The sequence below is a fragment of the Crotalus tigris genome, unplaced genomic scaffold (assembly GCF_016545835.1).
Source record: "Crotalus tigris isolate CLP2741 ecotype Arizona unplaced genomic scaffold, ASM1654583v1 scf7180000017568.13789103, whole genome shotgun sequence".
Classification (NCBI taxonomy): Eukaryota; Metazoa; Chordata; class Lepidosauria; order Squamata; family Viperidae; genus Crotalus; species Crotalus tigris.
The window spans coordinates 780,578-794,688 of NW_024096479.1; the positions used below are offsets into that span (position 1 = coordinate 780,578).

General features: G+C 45.5%; 1 protein-coding gene across 2 annotated transcripts in view; it reads left to right on the forward strand.

Annotated features, from left to right (window-relative positions):
* Window positions 1-14,111, forward strand: part of FAM117B (family with sequence similarity 117 member B) — a 46,063-nt gene that overhangs the window by 22,311 nt on the left and 9,641 nt on the right. For both annotated transcript variants that reach the window (XM_039354651.1, XM_039354660.1), the window contains exons 3-4: window positions 2,237-2,329; window positions 3,142-3,255. In XM_039354651.1, coding sequence (XP_039210585.1) covers window positions 2,237-2,329; window positions 3,142-3,255 — 207 coding nt within the window. The remainder of the gene's footprint in view (window positions 1-2,236; window positions 2,330-3,141; window positions 3,256-14,111) is intronic.

Genomic DNA, 14,111 nt, shown 5'->3' on the forward strand with positions numbered 1-14,111 from the left:
CTATTGATAATAGCAATACAAAAGAAAACACGGAGAACCCAGAGAACTATAGATCAGTCAGTCTGACACCAATGCTGGAGAAGATTCTAGAATAGATCATGAAGATCAGTTTGTACATGTCTTGAAAAATGCATGATTGTTAGAAGACGCATTTGTCAATAACAGGTTCTTATTAGATTAAATTTATCTTGTTTATTTTTTTAAAAAAAATGATTACTAACTTAGTAAGGATGTGGTGAAATACATCTTCAACAAAACATTTGGCATAATACTCTGATGACCAAATTAATTATGGATGATGTGATTATCAGATGAATAGTTATCCTATGAATATGTATATGTACTATAAAATAGATAATTTTTTCAGATTTTTTTAAATGCCTTTTTCGTTTTTATGTGTGCATGCTTTCAAGTCAGTGTTGACTCCTGGTGATTGCATGGACTAGTCCCTGCAGTTTGCTTGGCAAATTTTTGAAAATGGCTTGCCGTTGCCTTCTTCCCAGGTTTGAGAGTGAGTGACTGGTCCAAGGTCACTTAACTGGATTTATGCCTGAGACAGGACTAGAACTCACAGTTTCCCATTTTTTAACCTGATGCCGTAACTCAGACATGTCAAACACAAGGCGCGTGGGCCAGATGTGGCCCACGATGGGCCGATATTTGGCCCGCAGGAATGCCCTGGAGATAGCGAGGGACTGGCCCCTGCTGCCCTGGACCCAGCCCTGCCCACTCTGGTGGCCCCCAAGGTGCATGCACAGGAGACGGTGAATGCGTGGGGCCTGACGGCGTCTGGCAGCAGGGGCTATGTAGCCTGCTGTGAATACTAGGTTGGGACTCCAGCAGCAGTGGCACTGGCAGCATGCGGAATGGAGGCATGTGATGCACACCGCCAGACATGCCTACTCTGTCCCATCTCTTTTTGGTTGGAGAGCAAATTGCCACTAGTCATGTCCTCAGCCCATCATGGGTCTTGCTCTTGGCTCACGGGTGGAGTGCTTTCCACCTGTCGCAGCCATGATCGCCAGGTGCTCACGCAGATCAATTAGGCCATTGCCCAGAGCTGCAGGCCCGCCCAGCATGATGAAGGTGAAGTGGTCGGCTAGGAAGCCCCGAGTAGAGGTGGTAGAGCACGCCCAGGGCCAGCAGGCAAAAGGCCACCCCGAGTGTGGAAAGCCAGATCTCCATTGGCAACATGACCGCCCAGGCCCAGCAGAGATTTGGGGGGGAGGCACGCAATCGTGGCTGGGACTGGGTGGACATGGCGCCGATGGGGATCTGGTTTTCCCCACTCAGGGTGACCTTTTGCTTGCTGGGCATGGCAGTGCTCTTATCACCTCTACTCGAGCTTCCTAGCTGGCCGCATTGCTTTCTTTGTGCTGGGTGGGCCTGCTGCTCTGGGCGGCAGTGATAGCTTAATGGACCTGCGTGACTGCTGGTGGCAGCGGCCTGAGGTGGGGCCAAGGTGCGTTGGGTGAACGAGGGGAACAGGCTCCACATGCAGTCAAGATCTGCAAGGTGGCTGAGATGACAGCAGCCACCTGCTGTCCAAACGCAAGCAAAAACAGGGGACAAAGTAGGCGCGTCTGGCGGTCTGTAGCATGTGCCTCTCCCCCTCCCCTACTCCGTCTGCTGCTGGAGGGCTGGCCCAGTATTCGCAGCGGGCTGTGGAGCCCCAGAGTGCACCAGTCAAGGGGCCAGCAGGCTGTGGTTGCTGATGGACACTATTGGCCCCCATGTGCTCACTGGCCTCTGTGTGCGGGGGCCGATGGTGTCAAGCAGCAGCAGCCCTAACCCCTGCCCTGCCTTGCCTTGCCCCAGGGCAACGGCACCCCCACACTGTCCCCTGCCTCGTCTCACCTTATACCGCAGGATGAGCCTCCTGCCACTACCCCATCTGCCAGAGCCCCCCCTGATCTCCCCCAACCCTGCCTGGCCCCACAGGTGTCCCTCCCCATGAGCAATATCAAGATGGTCACATCCACCCAGGCCACGCCCAAGTCAGCCGTGACCACTACAGCCATTCCCACCCAGTGGGCCACACCCACCCTCTGAGGGCACCTAATGCTGATGAGGCCCTCAATGAAATCAAGTTTGACACCCCTGCCGTAACCACTACTCCAAACTGGCTTTCTATGAATATTGAGGGACATTACAGAATAAAACCTAATCAATAACTTTAGAAAATTGATTTTAATATCATAAGCCTAAATCTACTGCCTTTGTCTTTTTTCTTAAGACTGAGAGTGCTTGGGCTGAAGAATACTTGGAAAAGAAAAAGGGATCTCATAAGCGCTCGGCGTCTTGGGGCAGCACAGACCAACTCAAAGAGGTGAAGAAACATGCTGTTTTTCTACCACCTTGATAATAGTTTAGTATAATAATTATACATGCCAACAATTTCACAGTTTAGAACAATGAGAAACATTCTCTTTCTGCATTATAAAATTTGAATTTCCATTGAAAAGGAATTGCTTCAGTAGGGTGAATCTTATTCATAAAACTGAAGCCAGTGATTACTTTTCCCTGCAGCCTTCCAACTCAAAAGAAATGATGAACAAAGGGGTAATCAGGAAAAATCATCCTCCCAAATCATCAATAGTATCAGAGCTTCATGCAGAGTAGGCTGCTACCATTGGAATATAATTTGGATCCAAGTCAGTAAGAAATGCCACAAAACTGAAAGTCCTATTCTACATGGTTTTGCATATCCCAGAAGGACTATGTTCACAGTTTGGGGGTGTTTTTGAATCGGATCCGTCCTCTGGTTTCTCAGACTGAGGCAGGTGTGCTTGTGTTGGTGTTCCCCAGGTTTCATTAATATAATAGTTCCCTCTTTGGGGCATTGTCTGATCCAGAAATGCTGGAGGCACGGTGGCTGCTCAGCATTTGAGCAATTGTTTTCTTTGTTGGTTTTTTAAAATACTTTTTGAAAACAAAATTTAAAAACTCGGTGATGCTGTTTATTATTTTCATTTTTTAAAATTCTCTTTTCTGCTTTGTTGGTAACAAGTGAGAATGTTATTCTGTCTAAGCAGCTGATAAAATAATGTTAGCAGGAGCCCTTAAGGTGAGGTTTGATTCAAAAACTCAACATTTTTGTGGTAGATTAAAAAAGAAATAACAAAACATTTGTCGTTTCAGATTGCCAAGTTACGCCAGCAATTGCAAAGAAGTAAACACAGCAGCAGACACCACCGTGATAAAGAAAGACAGTCTCCATTCCATGGTAATCATGCAGCTATTAACCAGTGCCAGGTAAGATGAGCTCTAGATGTAAAGGTTTGTAAAAGTTATTGCCAAGGAAATTCAATATATTTCAGGCACTGACTTGCCAAAAAGAATGTCTGAAAGCTACTAGCGCTGCGGGAGTAAGAGACCATACTAGTGAATATTGTTTCCACCTCAGTTTATTTGAACAACTTGAAAATAGTTACACAGCCCGTCCAAATTATTTTATTTTAGATATTTGAGAGTGGTTGAAGTCTAGTTCTGGGTACTCTTGGTTGCACGAATGAATAATCTTCCTTGGTTGGTTGCTATTGCTGCCATTTAACCAAAATATCTGCTGAATTACTTTTGTGATTTGGGAATAAAGAGTGCTATTTTACAGTGGTGCCATTTGTACCTACAAGATGTATCACAGTGAGAAGAACTAAATCTTTGGCAACTGTGACAACTATAAGGTACCATCTTGTCTGTACTGCAAATTAAATGTAATATCTTTTCTAAAATTTTCAGGACTCTTTACCAAATCTGAGTATATTTTGGGATTGTTTTTTTCCCCTTTATTGGTGATGATTGACCCTAAAAAGCAAAAGCTGTTTACTGTTTTGATATATTCATTGTCAGTTCTGTGGCTGTTGTCATTAGTTTGGTTTTCTTTATATTTAATTCCCATTTTTTCACTGTTCGTTGAGGACTTTTATTATCAGATCTTGCAAATCCTATGCATTTCAGCTATGATTCATAATCATCTTCTTTTGATCCAGTTTCCATTAATATATATCCAGCACATAATTTGAATAAGGAAGAAGATACTGTACAATTTTGACTCTCTCCTTGGTCAACCCAGCCTGTTTCTTGATCCCAACTATCTATGATACACTGTAGTTTCCTGTTTTGTATACAGGTAGTCCTCAATTTACAATCATAGTTCGGATCAAAACTGTCATTAAGCAATGTCATCGTTAAGTGAATCATGTTCAGTTTTATGACATTTTTTGCCATGGTCATTAAGCAAGCCACCACAATTGTTAAAAAATATCACATGGTCATTAAGCAAATCCAGCTTCCCCCATAGATTTTGCTTGTTGTTAATTCTCTAAAATGATTGCAAATAATGCTTATGTTACTCCAGGATGCTGCAACCATTGTAACTGCATGCCAAGTGCCTCAGTTTTGATGCTGTGATTACTGTTAGTGCAAGGACTGGTTGCAAGTCACTTTTTCAGTATCCTCATATCTTTGAATGAATGTTAAACAAGTACTCATAAGTTGAGGACTACCTGTATAGGCTTTTCACATAAGACAATGAGACGTTCTGGGATACTGATTTTTCTAAGTGCCTTCCATAGCTTAACATGATCAGCACATTCAAAGTGCTTTCTATAATCAATAAAAACACACAATGACATCTTTTTATATTCTTGGGCTTCTCAATTATCTAGCATATTTCAGCAATAATGTCTCTTGGTCCTTGGCCTTTTCAAAAGCTTGCTTGAACAACTGGCATTTTCTTTTCCATGTGGGACTCGAATCTGTGTTGAAAGATGATTTTGCTAGTGTGTGAAATTAAGGATATTGTACAATAGTTTACACACTCTGTTAAGTTTCCTTTTTAATACTGGAATGTAGATTGACTTCTTCCACTTTGTTGGCCATCATGTTGTTCTCCGAGTTGCTGGCATAGCTTAGTTCAGTGATGGCGAACCTATGACACGCGTGTTTGACACGCGTAGCCATTTGGGGTGACACGCGCAGGATTTCATACGATTTTATGCAATTCATCCTCGGCTCCTGCACGCCGAGGATGAAAGAATTTTTTTTTTGTTTTCGCCATGGAAGAGAAATCCCCACGGATACCTGGCGGGTCACTAGGTTATGTGGGACTCGAACCCACTAAAACTCTCCCATTATGACTACCGCCCCCCTAGAGCAACCGTACCACTATGGCCTTGGATCCAGGAAGGATGAAAGAAATACGCTCTGTGCTGGATGAACGGGGGGCGGGATGTGTGATCTCTCCCACCCACACTCACTCATTCACTGTGTCCCCGCCGCAAACTTCAGCCTGCGCCGCCGCCGACTGACAGGCAAGCACAGGCACAGCCCCTTTATCAGCGCAGGGGCTGCTGGTAAGGCGTGCGTGCCGTGCGCACACACTTCATCAGCACGGCTGAGAGTACGTTAGGGAGGACCCTCAGGAGAGGAGCGCAGGAACAGTGCGCGCCTTTCTCCTGTCAGGCCGCAATTAGTGAGTGCCATACAGTAAGGGGGACCTGTGAGCGCCATTAGCAGCAACTATGGGGGTGCCATGGACTTGTAATTGCCCACAATAACTGAGATAAGTGAGGGGGAGGCTGTGTTAGGCTAGTTAACCCCTAATTGGCTAACAAGCTATCTATAATTCTATCTGCTGTCACTGGCCCACTGATGGAGCACCCAAAAAATAAAAAACAAAGGTTAAGTAAAGGGAGTGGTAGTAGCAGTGGCCGACCCTTTCAAGAGACATGGAGCGAGATGTATGGTATTATAGAAAAAAATGGCAGATCATTTTGCGTTCTATGTACTGAAACGGTAGTAAGCAGAACGTGGAATATAAATAGACATTTTGAAACTAATCATTCCCAGCTCTTGGAAAAAAGTGAGGATGAAAGGAAGGAATACATTTCCAGGAAGCTACACCTTTATAAGAGCTAATCTAACTCCATCCTTAAATTTATAAAAGGCTGTACAAATTTAACATCTGCAAGTTTGAGCATTGCTCACTCCATAGCTCAGCATGCAAAAGCACTTAATGAGGGAGAATTTATTAAAGAAACTCTCCTAAGATGTGCGCCACTTCTATTTCACGATATGCAGAATAAAGATGCAATTATTAAGAGAATATCTGAGTTACCACTCAGTAGAAATATCATAAAAGACCGAATAATGAGACTGAACACAAACGTACAACATCAATTAAAGAGAGACATAAGGAATTGTAAATATTTTTCCATCTGTCTTGATGAAACTATTGATATCATGTCACATGCTCAGTTGGCCATTATTGGTCGATATTCTGATAGTCACACAATGAGAGAAGAGTTGATAAAGTTAGTATCAGTTCCAACAAATACATCAGGAAGCGAAATATGTAAGGTTGTTATGCAAACATTCTGCGACCTAAGCATTGATATCTCTAAAGTTGTGTCAGTGACGACAGATGGTGCCCCAAACATGGTGGGGAAAAAAGTTGGATTTGTGAAATTGTTTACAGAAGCTATTGGACGTCCGATTGTGCCTTTTCATTTTCAGGAGGCTTTATGTGCCAAGGCAGGATTCACTGACTTAAATGACTTAATGTCAGTTGTTACAAAAATAGTTAATTTAATAGCTGCTCGCCCCCTTCACAAGCGAGAATTTTCAGCACTTTTACTGGAGGTTGATTCCACCTACAGTGGACTGCTGATGTACAATAATGTAAGATGGCTGAGCCGAGGCAAGGTTCTTGAGCGCTTTGTGGAGTGCTTTGAAGAAATTAAGGTATTTCTTGAAGATAAGGATCTGGGAAACTTTCCTCAGTTCAATGATGATAAGTGGGTCAACACCCTGATGTTTTTTACAGATCTCTCTGTTCATGTTAATGAACTGAACTTAAAGTTACAAGATTTTGGCAAAAGTATTGATGTTATGTTTGGATACATAAAAGCTTTTGAAAGTAAAGTAAAAATTTTCAAGCGAGATGTAGAAACTAAAACGTATAAGTATTTTCCTCGAGTACAAAAGCATTTTGAGAAGGCCAGTGCAGCTGTACGAAATGAAGTGGAACTCTTGCATATGAAGTGCCAGCATGTTTTAGACTCGTTACTTGACCAGTTTACTGATAGATTTAGTCAATTTAGAAGCCTAGAACAGACCATGAGAATAATTAAGTATCCTGATGTAGTAGTCTACAATAGTTTGGAATTAAATGGTTTCCAATGGACGCAAATAGATGATTTGGAGATGCAGCTTGCAGAATTTCAAGACAGCATCTGGGCTCAGGTGTTTGTCGACTTGAGGTCAAAGCTTGAGAATCTGGAAAGGGGCCACTTGGAGAATCAAGATGAGTGCCACTACGAACAGGAAATTTGGAGTGCCTGGAACAGACTACCAGACACTTTTAGCACCCTGAAAAATATAGCAACAGCTTTACTCACAATTTTTCCTTCTACGTACTTTTGTGAGACCTTATTCTCCAGCAGGATGGCTGTAGAGTCCAATGGATGGGTTCTATGACAGCCTTCCTGCCCGGCAGACTGGGTAAAAACTTTGGCCACACCCCTTCCTTTGGGCGTGACCCCAGTTTTGACTCAGTCTCAAAGCCTGGTAGAAGTGCGAGAATCAGCTCTTAGAAAAGAAATAATTTCACCCCCAAAAAAGAGACAAAATCTCCTCTTCCAGATTCTGAATTAGCAAGCAAGGATTACTGGCAGCTGACTCGGAGCCATTACCGGACACCCATCCAGGATCGTCGGAGTGGTGAGAGTATCTTCAGGGCGGCTAGCCAGGGGGGCTCGGGCCGGTCACCGGATCGCTCGCCGATCTCCGGCCCGCCAAACAGCTGAGTGGCGCCGGGACCTCCACTCCGTTTGGCCGGCAGAGCCGAGGCGCCGCTCGGCGCTAAACAGCTGGGCGGCGCGGGAAAAACAGCCCCAGCGGCCAACAGAGCCACGGCACCGCTCGGCATTAATCAGCTGAGCGGCGTGAGAAGCACGTCCTGACCGGCTGGCAGAGCCTCAGCGCCGTTCTTCTCCTCAACGGAGAGGCGCAGCCCCCTTAAGGCCAAAAAGAGCAACTTAAACCGGCAATTACCTTCTTGCTGGATAATAAGGAGTTCAGAGCGGCAGTTAGGATCCGCCATTGTTTGAGCCTCGTGGCTTCCACTGGCTACTATTGGGAGGCGTGGCTTCCTCCCATTCGCCATTTTAAACGAGCGGATTAACCCGCCGTTTTTTCCTTGTGGGTGGGTCTACCATCCGGAGCTGTTTCCCTTGCCTATAAAGAAAAAATCCTTTGTGCAATTTGCCTGACGGAGGTTACCTTTAATACATTGGGGCAAGAGGAAGGAAGAGGGGAAAAGAAGAGAACTGCCATCAGTTCTGATCGTGGTCTGTTGCCACAGCCACAGATTGGGGAGAAATATATTGACTACATTGAGTCTGGACCTAAGTGAGGAGGTGAGGAGGAATAATTTTTATCTAACTGTTCCTATTGTGACCTTTAGTCACCGCCTTACAGGATCTTCTTGTCCAAAGGATCCTGTCAGTCCGGCCATTGTTTGTCTGTGCAGAGGAGGACTTTCAGTCCCAATTATCTGCGACTGATCTGCGTAACCTAATTCCCCATTCCAGGTATTGCCTACTCGGGGTACCTGGCACAATGGCAGACAATGTCTCGTATTCAGCCACACAGGTCCCTCAATTGTCCCCCCCACAACAACAACAAAAACGCAGATCCTCTGAGCCAGAGGTGGGGGGGAAGAAGAAGGCTAAAACAAAGCACCTTACTCAAAAGGGACAATCTAAAACGGCTGAGCGTGAGGCTTTGAGGAGACATTTGGCTTTAGAACGACAATTTACCAGGGCACAGAGGACCAGTTCCAATGGGACAAGTATGGTTTCCCCTGTCCCATTGGTGGCACCCATCTCAGAACCTACTGCCCAGGAAGTTCTCAAAACTTGGTCTCCTCCTGGGGAAACTGAACAGTTGGATTCCTCCAATCCCTCCTCACCAGCATCTTCACCTGACCATACTCCTACTGCTGCCACGTCCAGTGACAGAGCGCAGGAGGACATATGGTCGGCGCAATTTCAGGCATTCATGCAGGATGCTTTTTCCCAGTTCATGGCTTCTAAGGGGCAAGTGGCCTTTCACACACCCCATAAGGGACGAAGTAGGCCGCCCCCTACTAACATTTCTGAGACTTCCTCTCAAATAGGAGAGGGTGACTCATTAGACCTTGATATGTCAGACATGCCCCTTTCGGAGGATGAGGGCGCCGCACCTGAGCAGGCGACGAGCTCTGGCCTCTTTGATCCAGTGCTCCTCAAATCACTTCTGATAAAGGCAGTCTCTACGGTCAGCCTGACATCAGTACAGGAAGAGAAGCCTTCTACAAGCAAGGAGGCCAATCCTCTATTTGCCAAAAAAGTCCCACCAGACCGGTTCATCAGATGTCCCATCTCCAGAAAGGTACACAAGGCAAGATTGGTAACCTCGCCCATAGCTCACCTCCGATCAATCCAGGCCATAGAGAGGGTACCAAAGAGAGAAGAAGGAAGAGGATTCTATTCCATCCTCTTTGTGATCCCGAAGACATCTGGAGGGTGGAGAGCAATATTGGACCTGAAGGGCCTGAATTATTATGTAAAATACAGGAGGTTCAAGATGCAGTCCTTGAAATCCATCCTAGCCAGCGTCAGGAAGGGCGACCTCCTGTCCTCAATAGATCTCACGGAGGCGTACCTGCATATCCCCATTCACCCCAGTTACCGGAAATTCCTCAGATTTACGTACACGGGCAGGCATTACCAATACAGGGCCCTACCCTTCGGGCTATCCTCAGCCCCAAGGGTATTTACCAAGATCCTAGCGGTAATAGCGGCCCATCTCAGGCTGATGCCGGTACGCGTACAGTTTTATCTGGACGACATCTTGATTCAGTCCAGATCGTAGGAGCAAGCAAGGGCAGATCTCCAGACCACAATCCGAACCCTACAAGGGCATGGATTTTCGGTCAATATAGACAAGAGCCATCTCACTCCCTCAAGGAGACTGCAGCACCTAGGCGCGGTGATAGACTCGGCGCAGTGCAGGGTATACCTTTCCCAGGAGCGGCAGACCAGCATTTCCAAGCTAATTCACCAAATTCAGAGAATCAGGAGAGTGTCCTTGATACAGCTCTCGAAACTCCTGGGAAAGATGATATCTTGCATGGGCGTTGTCCCATGGGCAAGGCTCCACTCGAGGGAGTTGCAGTGGTTCCTCCTACCCTACCAGAGGAGGAATCTCAGTACCTCCAACAGGAAGGTCTTGGTACCAGTTCAGGTGAGAAGATCACTGAAATGGTGGACATCCCCCATGATACTCAAGGGGAGTATATTCAGGGAACCGAACAGGGTCACGCTCACGACAGACGCGAGCCTATTCGGATGGGGAGCCCACCTGGGAACCCAGATAGCGCAGGGCCAGTGGAACCAGAAGGACCTTTCACACAGCATCAACTGGCTAGAGCTCCGGGCCATCCACCTGGCTCTACGTCATTTCTCCCACCTAGTAACAAGAAGACACGTCCTCGTATTAACAGACAATGTAGCAGCCAAGGCACATGTAAACAAGGAGGGGGGAACGCGATCAGCGGAACTAATGAAGGAGGCATTAGCTCTGGCGCGGTGGGCAGAAACCAACGTGAGTTCCATCAGAGCGGAACACATCTCAGGGGAGACAAATACCCAGGCAGACTCCCTGAGCAGAGCCAAGGTGGATCAGTCGGAATGGCGCCTGGATCCGGCTCTGTTCGAGGAGATCTCCCAGAGGTTCGGACAACCGCATCTGGACCTATTTGCCAACCCCAAGAACACACAACTCCCCAGGTTCTTCTCCAGATTCCCGTCCCCGGGGGCGGAGGGAACAGATGCTCTCAGGTGTCGGTGGCCGGCGCAACTCCTGTATGCCTTTCCACCGCTGCCCTTAATACCGGCAACCATACGCAAGTTGATCCTGGAAGGCGCAGAGGTAATCTGCATTGCCCCGCATTGGCCACGGCGCCCGTGGTTTGCCGACCTCGTGGACCTTTCGATATCACCCCCATGGAGGATTCCCCCGGACAGAGTAAGTCTCAGCCAGGGCAAGTTTTTGCACCCAGATCCCCAGTGGCTACAACTAGCCGTTTGGCATTTGAGCGGCAAAGTCTAGCCAAGCAATCCTACTCGGAAGGGGTGATATCGATCATACAAGCATCACGATGATCGTCCACTAACAGGATTTACGATGCTACATGGAAAGGTTTTTGCAGGTGGTGCGTCCCTCTCCGCCTAGATCCAGCCGCAGTATCTATCCCCAATATCCTAGACTATCTCTTGGAGGGTCTTAATAAGGGCCTATCAGTCAACACTATTCGCAGACAGGTATCGGCCCTCTCAACTGTACTCTCCTGTGACAACTTAACATCCCTAGCACAGCATCCAGCGATTAGCGCCTTTTTAAAAGGGGCGACCAACACAAAACCCCCCGTCATACACAGGTACCCGTCTTGGAACTTGCCTAAAGTTCTTCTGGCGTTGACATCAGCACCCTTCGAGCCTCTTGAATCATGTTCTCTTCATCACCTATCGCTGAAGGTAGCCTTTCTTGTGGCAATTACTTCAGCAAGGAGAATTTCAGAACTAGCGGCACTGTCAGTAAGGAAGGATCTTTGTACTTTCTTCAAGGACAAGGTCGTTCTTAGACCAGATCTGGCTTTCATTCTGAAGGTAAACAGCATCTTCCACAGATCTCAGGAACTGACTCTTCCTGATTTCTGCCCAAAACCCAAACATAGGCTAGAGCATAGATGGCACAGGCTGGACGTGCGTAGAGCGCTGTGTTTCTACGTGAAACGCACTTCGTCCTTCCGCAAGACGGAAGCATTATTTGTTTCCTTTCAACCATCAACTATGGGAAAGAAGGTGTCATCTTCTACCATAGGTAGGTGGATCAGAGCCTGCATAGCCCAAGCCTACGTCTCGCAGGAACTTCCAGTACCTACACATGTGACTGCCCATTCAACACGGAGCGCAGCCACATCTGCGGCGTGGTTGACACAAGCGTCGGTGGAAGAAATTTGCAAGGTCGCAACTTGGTCTTCGCCTTCTGTCTTCATTCGGCATTACCGTTTAGACTCCTTTGCCGCAGCGGATGCTGCCTTTGGTAGAAGAGTGCTACAGCAAGTCGTATCTGCTCAGGGTTCGGGGGCCTAGACATTCCCTCCCAGGGGGACATGAGGGCTTTGGTATGTCCCATCCATTGGACTCTACAGCCATCCTGCTGGAGAAGGGGCGTTGTCTTACCTGAACGCCTTTTCTCAGCAGGATGATGTAGGGTCCAAGCCCACCCAGGTGTTAGGTCTAGGCAGGTATAAGATAAAGAGCTACAGTATTAATTCCAACAAAGTTTCTCGCCTAAGTCAAAACTGGGGTCACGCCCAAAGGAAGGGGTGTGGCCAAAGTTTTTACCCAGTCTGCCGGGCAGGAAGGCTGTCATAGAACCCATCCATTGGACTCTACATCATCCTGCTGAGAAAAGGCGTTCAGGTAAGACAACGCCCCTTCTCAGCATTAAATAATATCAAAACCAACAAAAGAAACAGATTGACAGATGAGGTTAGTAGCGCTTGCTTGGGCCTGAAGTGTACAAAATACCAATCTTCAATTGAAGATTTAGCCAATGAAATTCAGCAACAAAAAAGTCACTAATATGCAGGTTAGTTAAAGAATTCGCCCTCCCCCTCACTTATCTCAGTTCACGGCACCCCAAACAAGTTCAATAATATCAAGGGCAACATACGAAATCGACAAATTGATGAACAAAGAAGTTACTAAGCAGGTATGTTAAATAATTTGTTTTTGGTTTATTAAATACAATTATATATTGCAATTATACATTTTTGTAGTTTAAACTATAAATTGCGCAAAATTGTGTTTTTTTGTCAAAGTAACATATAACTCACCACGCGAGTTATGCTCGATTTTTTGCCGAATGTTGACACACCATGCCGAAAAGGTTGCCCATCACTGGCTTAGTTAAAACTTTCATTGATTCTTCTTCGGTTGCTTGTCATATTTCTGTGAGTGTTCCATCAGTTTCTCTGGCCCTCTGACTTGGTAAGGACTGGAGTGCTGATGTAGCTTCATGTACTAATACTAGACATACTTGTAAGTAGGAAATAGCTTCTAAAGTATCTGGGATGTTAACATATCTATTGTACATTATTTCTGTATATTCCTTCCATCTTTTAAAAAAAATTTCTTTGAATCAGTTACTATCTCTCCACTATCATTGGAACCTCCTGAATTTAGAGATCTTTTGGAAGTTCTTTTTACAGGTCTGTTTCCATCTTCAAAGTCTCTACATTCGCAATTGTAATAGTGCTTCTTCCAACTGTTCCCTGAAGCTTTGTTAATTTTTTTTCCTGAGATTTTTGTCTTTCTTGGCTTTGACTTCTCATTGTGACAACCAAGCTCAGAGAGCACCAAGGACCCCACTGTATTTTATAGTTTGGAAAAGAGTTAATAGTTGAATTCTGTCTGGGTTATCATTTCTTGATAGGTGGTGTATTAACCAAGTAAGTAAAAGAAGTAGAACCATTCTGTTTTAAGTCTTGACAACTGGTTGCTTCACTCAGATCGATGCTTCTTTGAACCACTAGCAGATACGTACACCTTTGACAGAAATATATAAACTTGGGTTGAAATTCCCAAACCAAACTCTGTACTTCAGGCTAAATTGCACATTAATTCTTCATAATGCACATTCTGACATTGTGTATCTTGCAACTCCATAACAAAAGAACTGAAGCTGTAGGTGCTATGAATGTGCTGATGGAGAAGCAGAACATTTTCATTGAGTATTTTCATTTCATGAAACTGAAACTAAATTGAAGTTAAACTGAAATTTTTGAACTAAATTGACTGTTATGTTTGCTATTTATCTGTTCCAAAACTTTTTGAAGCACTAACCTGAGAGGTATTTTCACTTCCTCTTCATATTTCTAGTTTTGATTCTGAAAACAACTGAGCACCCATTTTAAAAATTAGTATTTTCATTGTTGGGTCCTTCCTGCTGGGCATCTGTACCAGAACGGTAGCTTGAATACAATAGATCAATTGAAT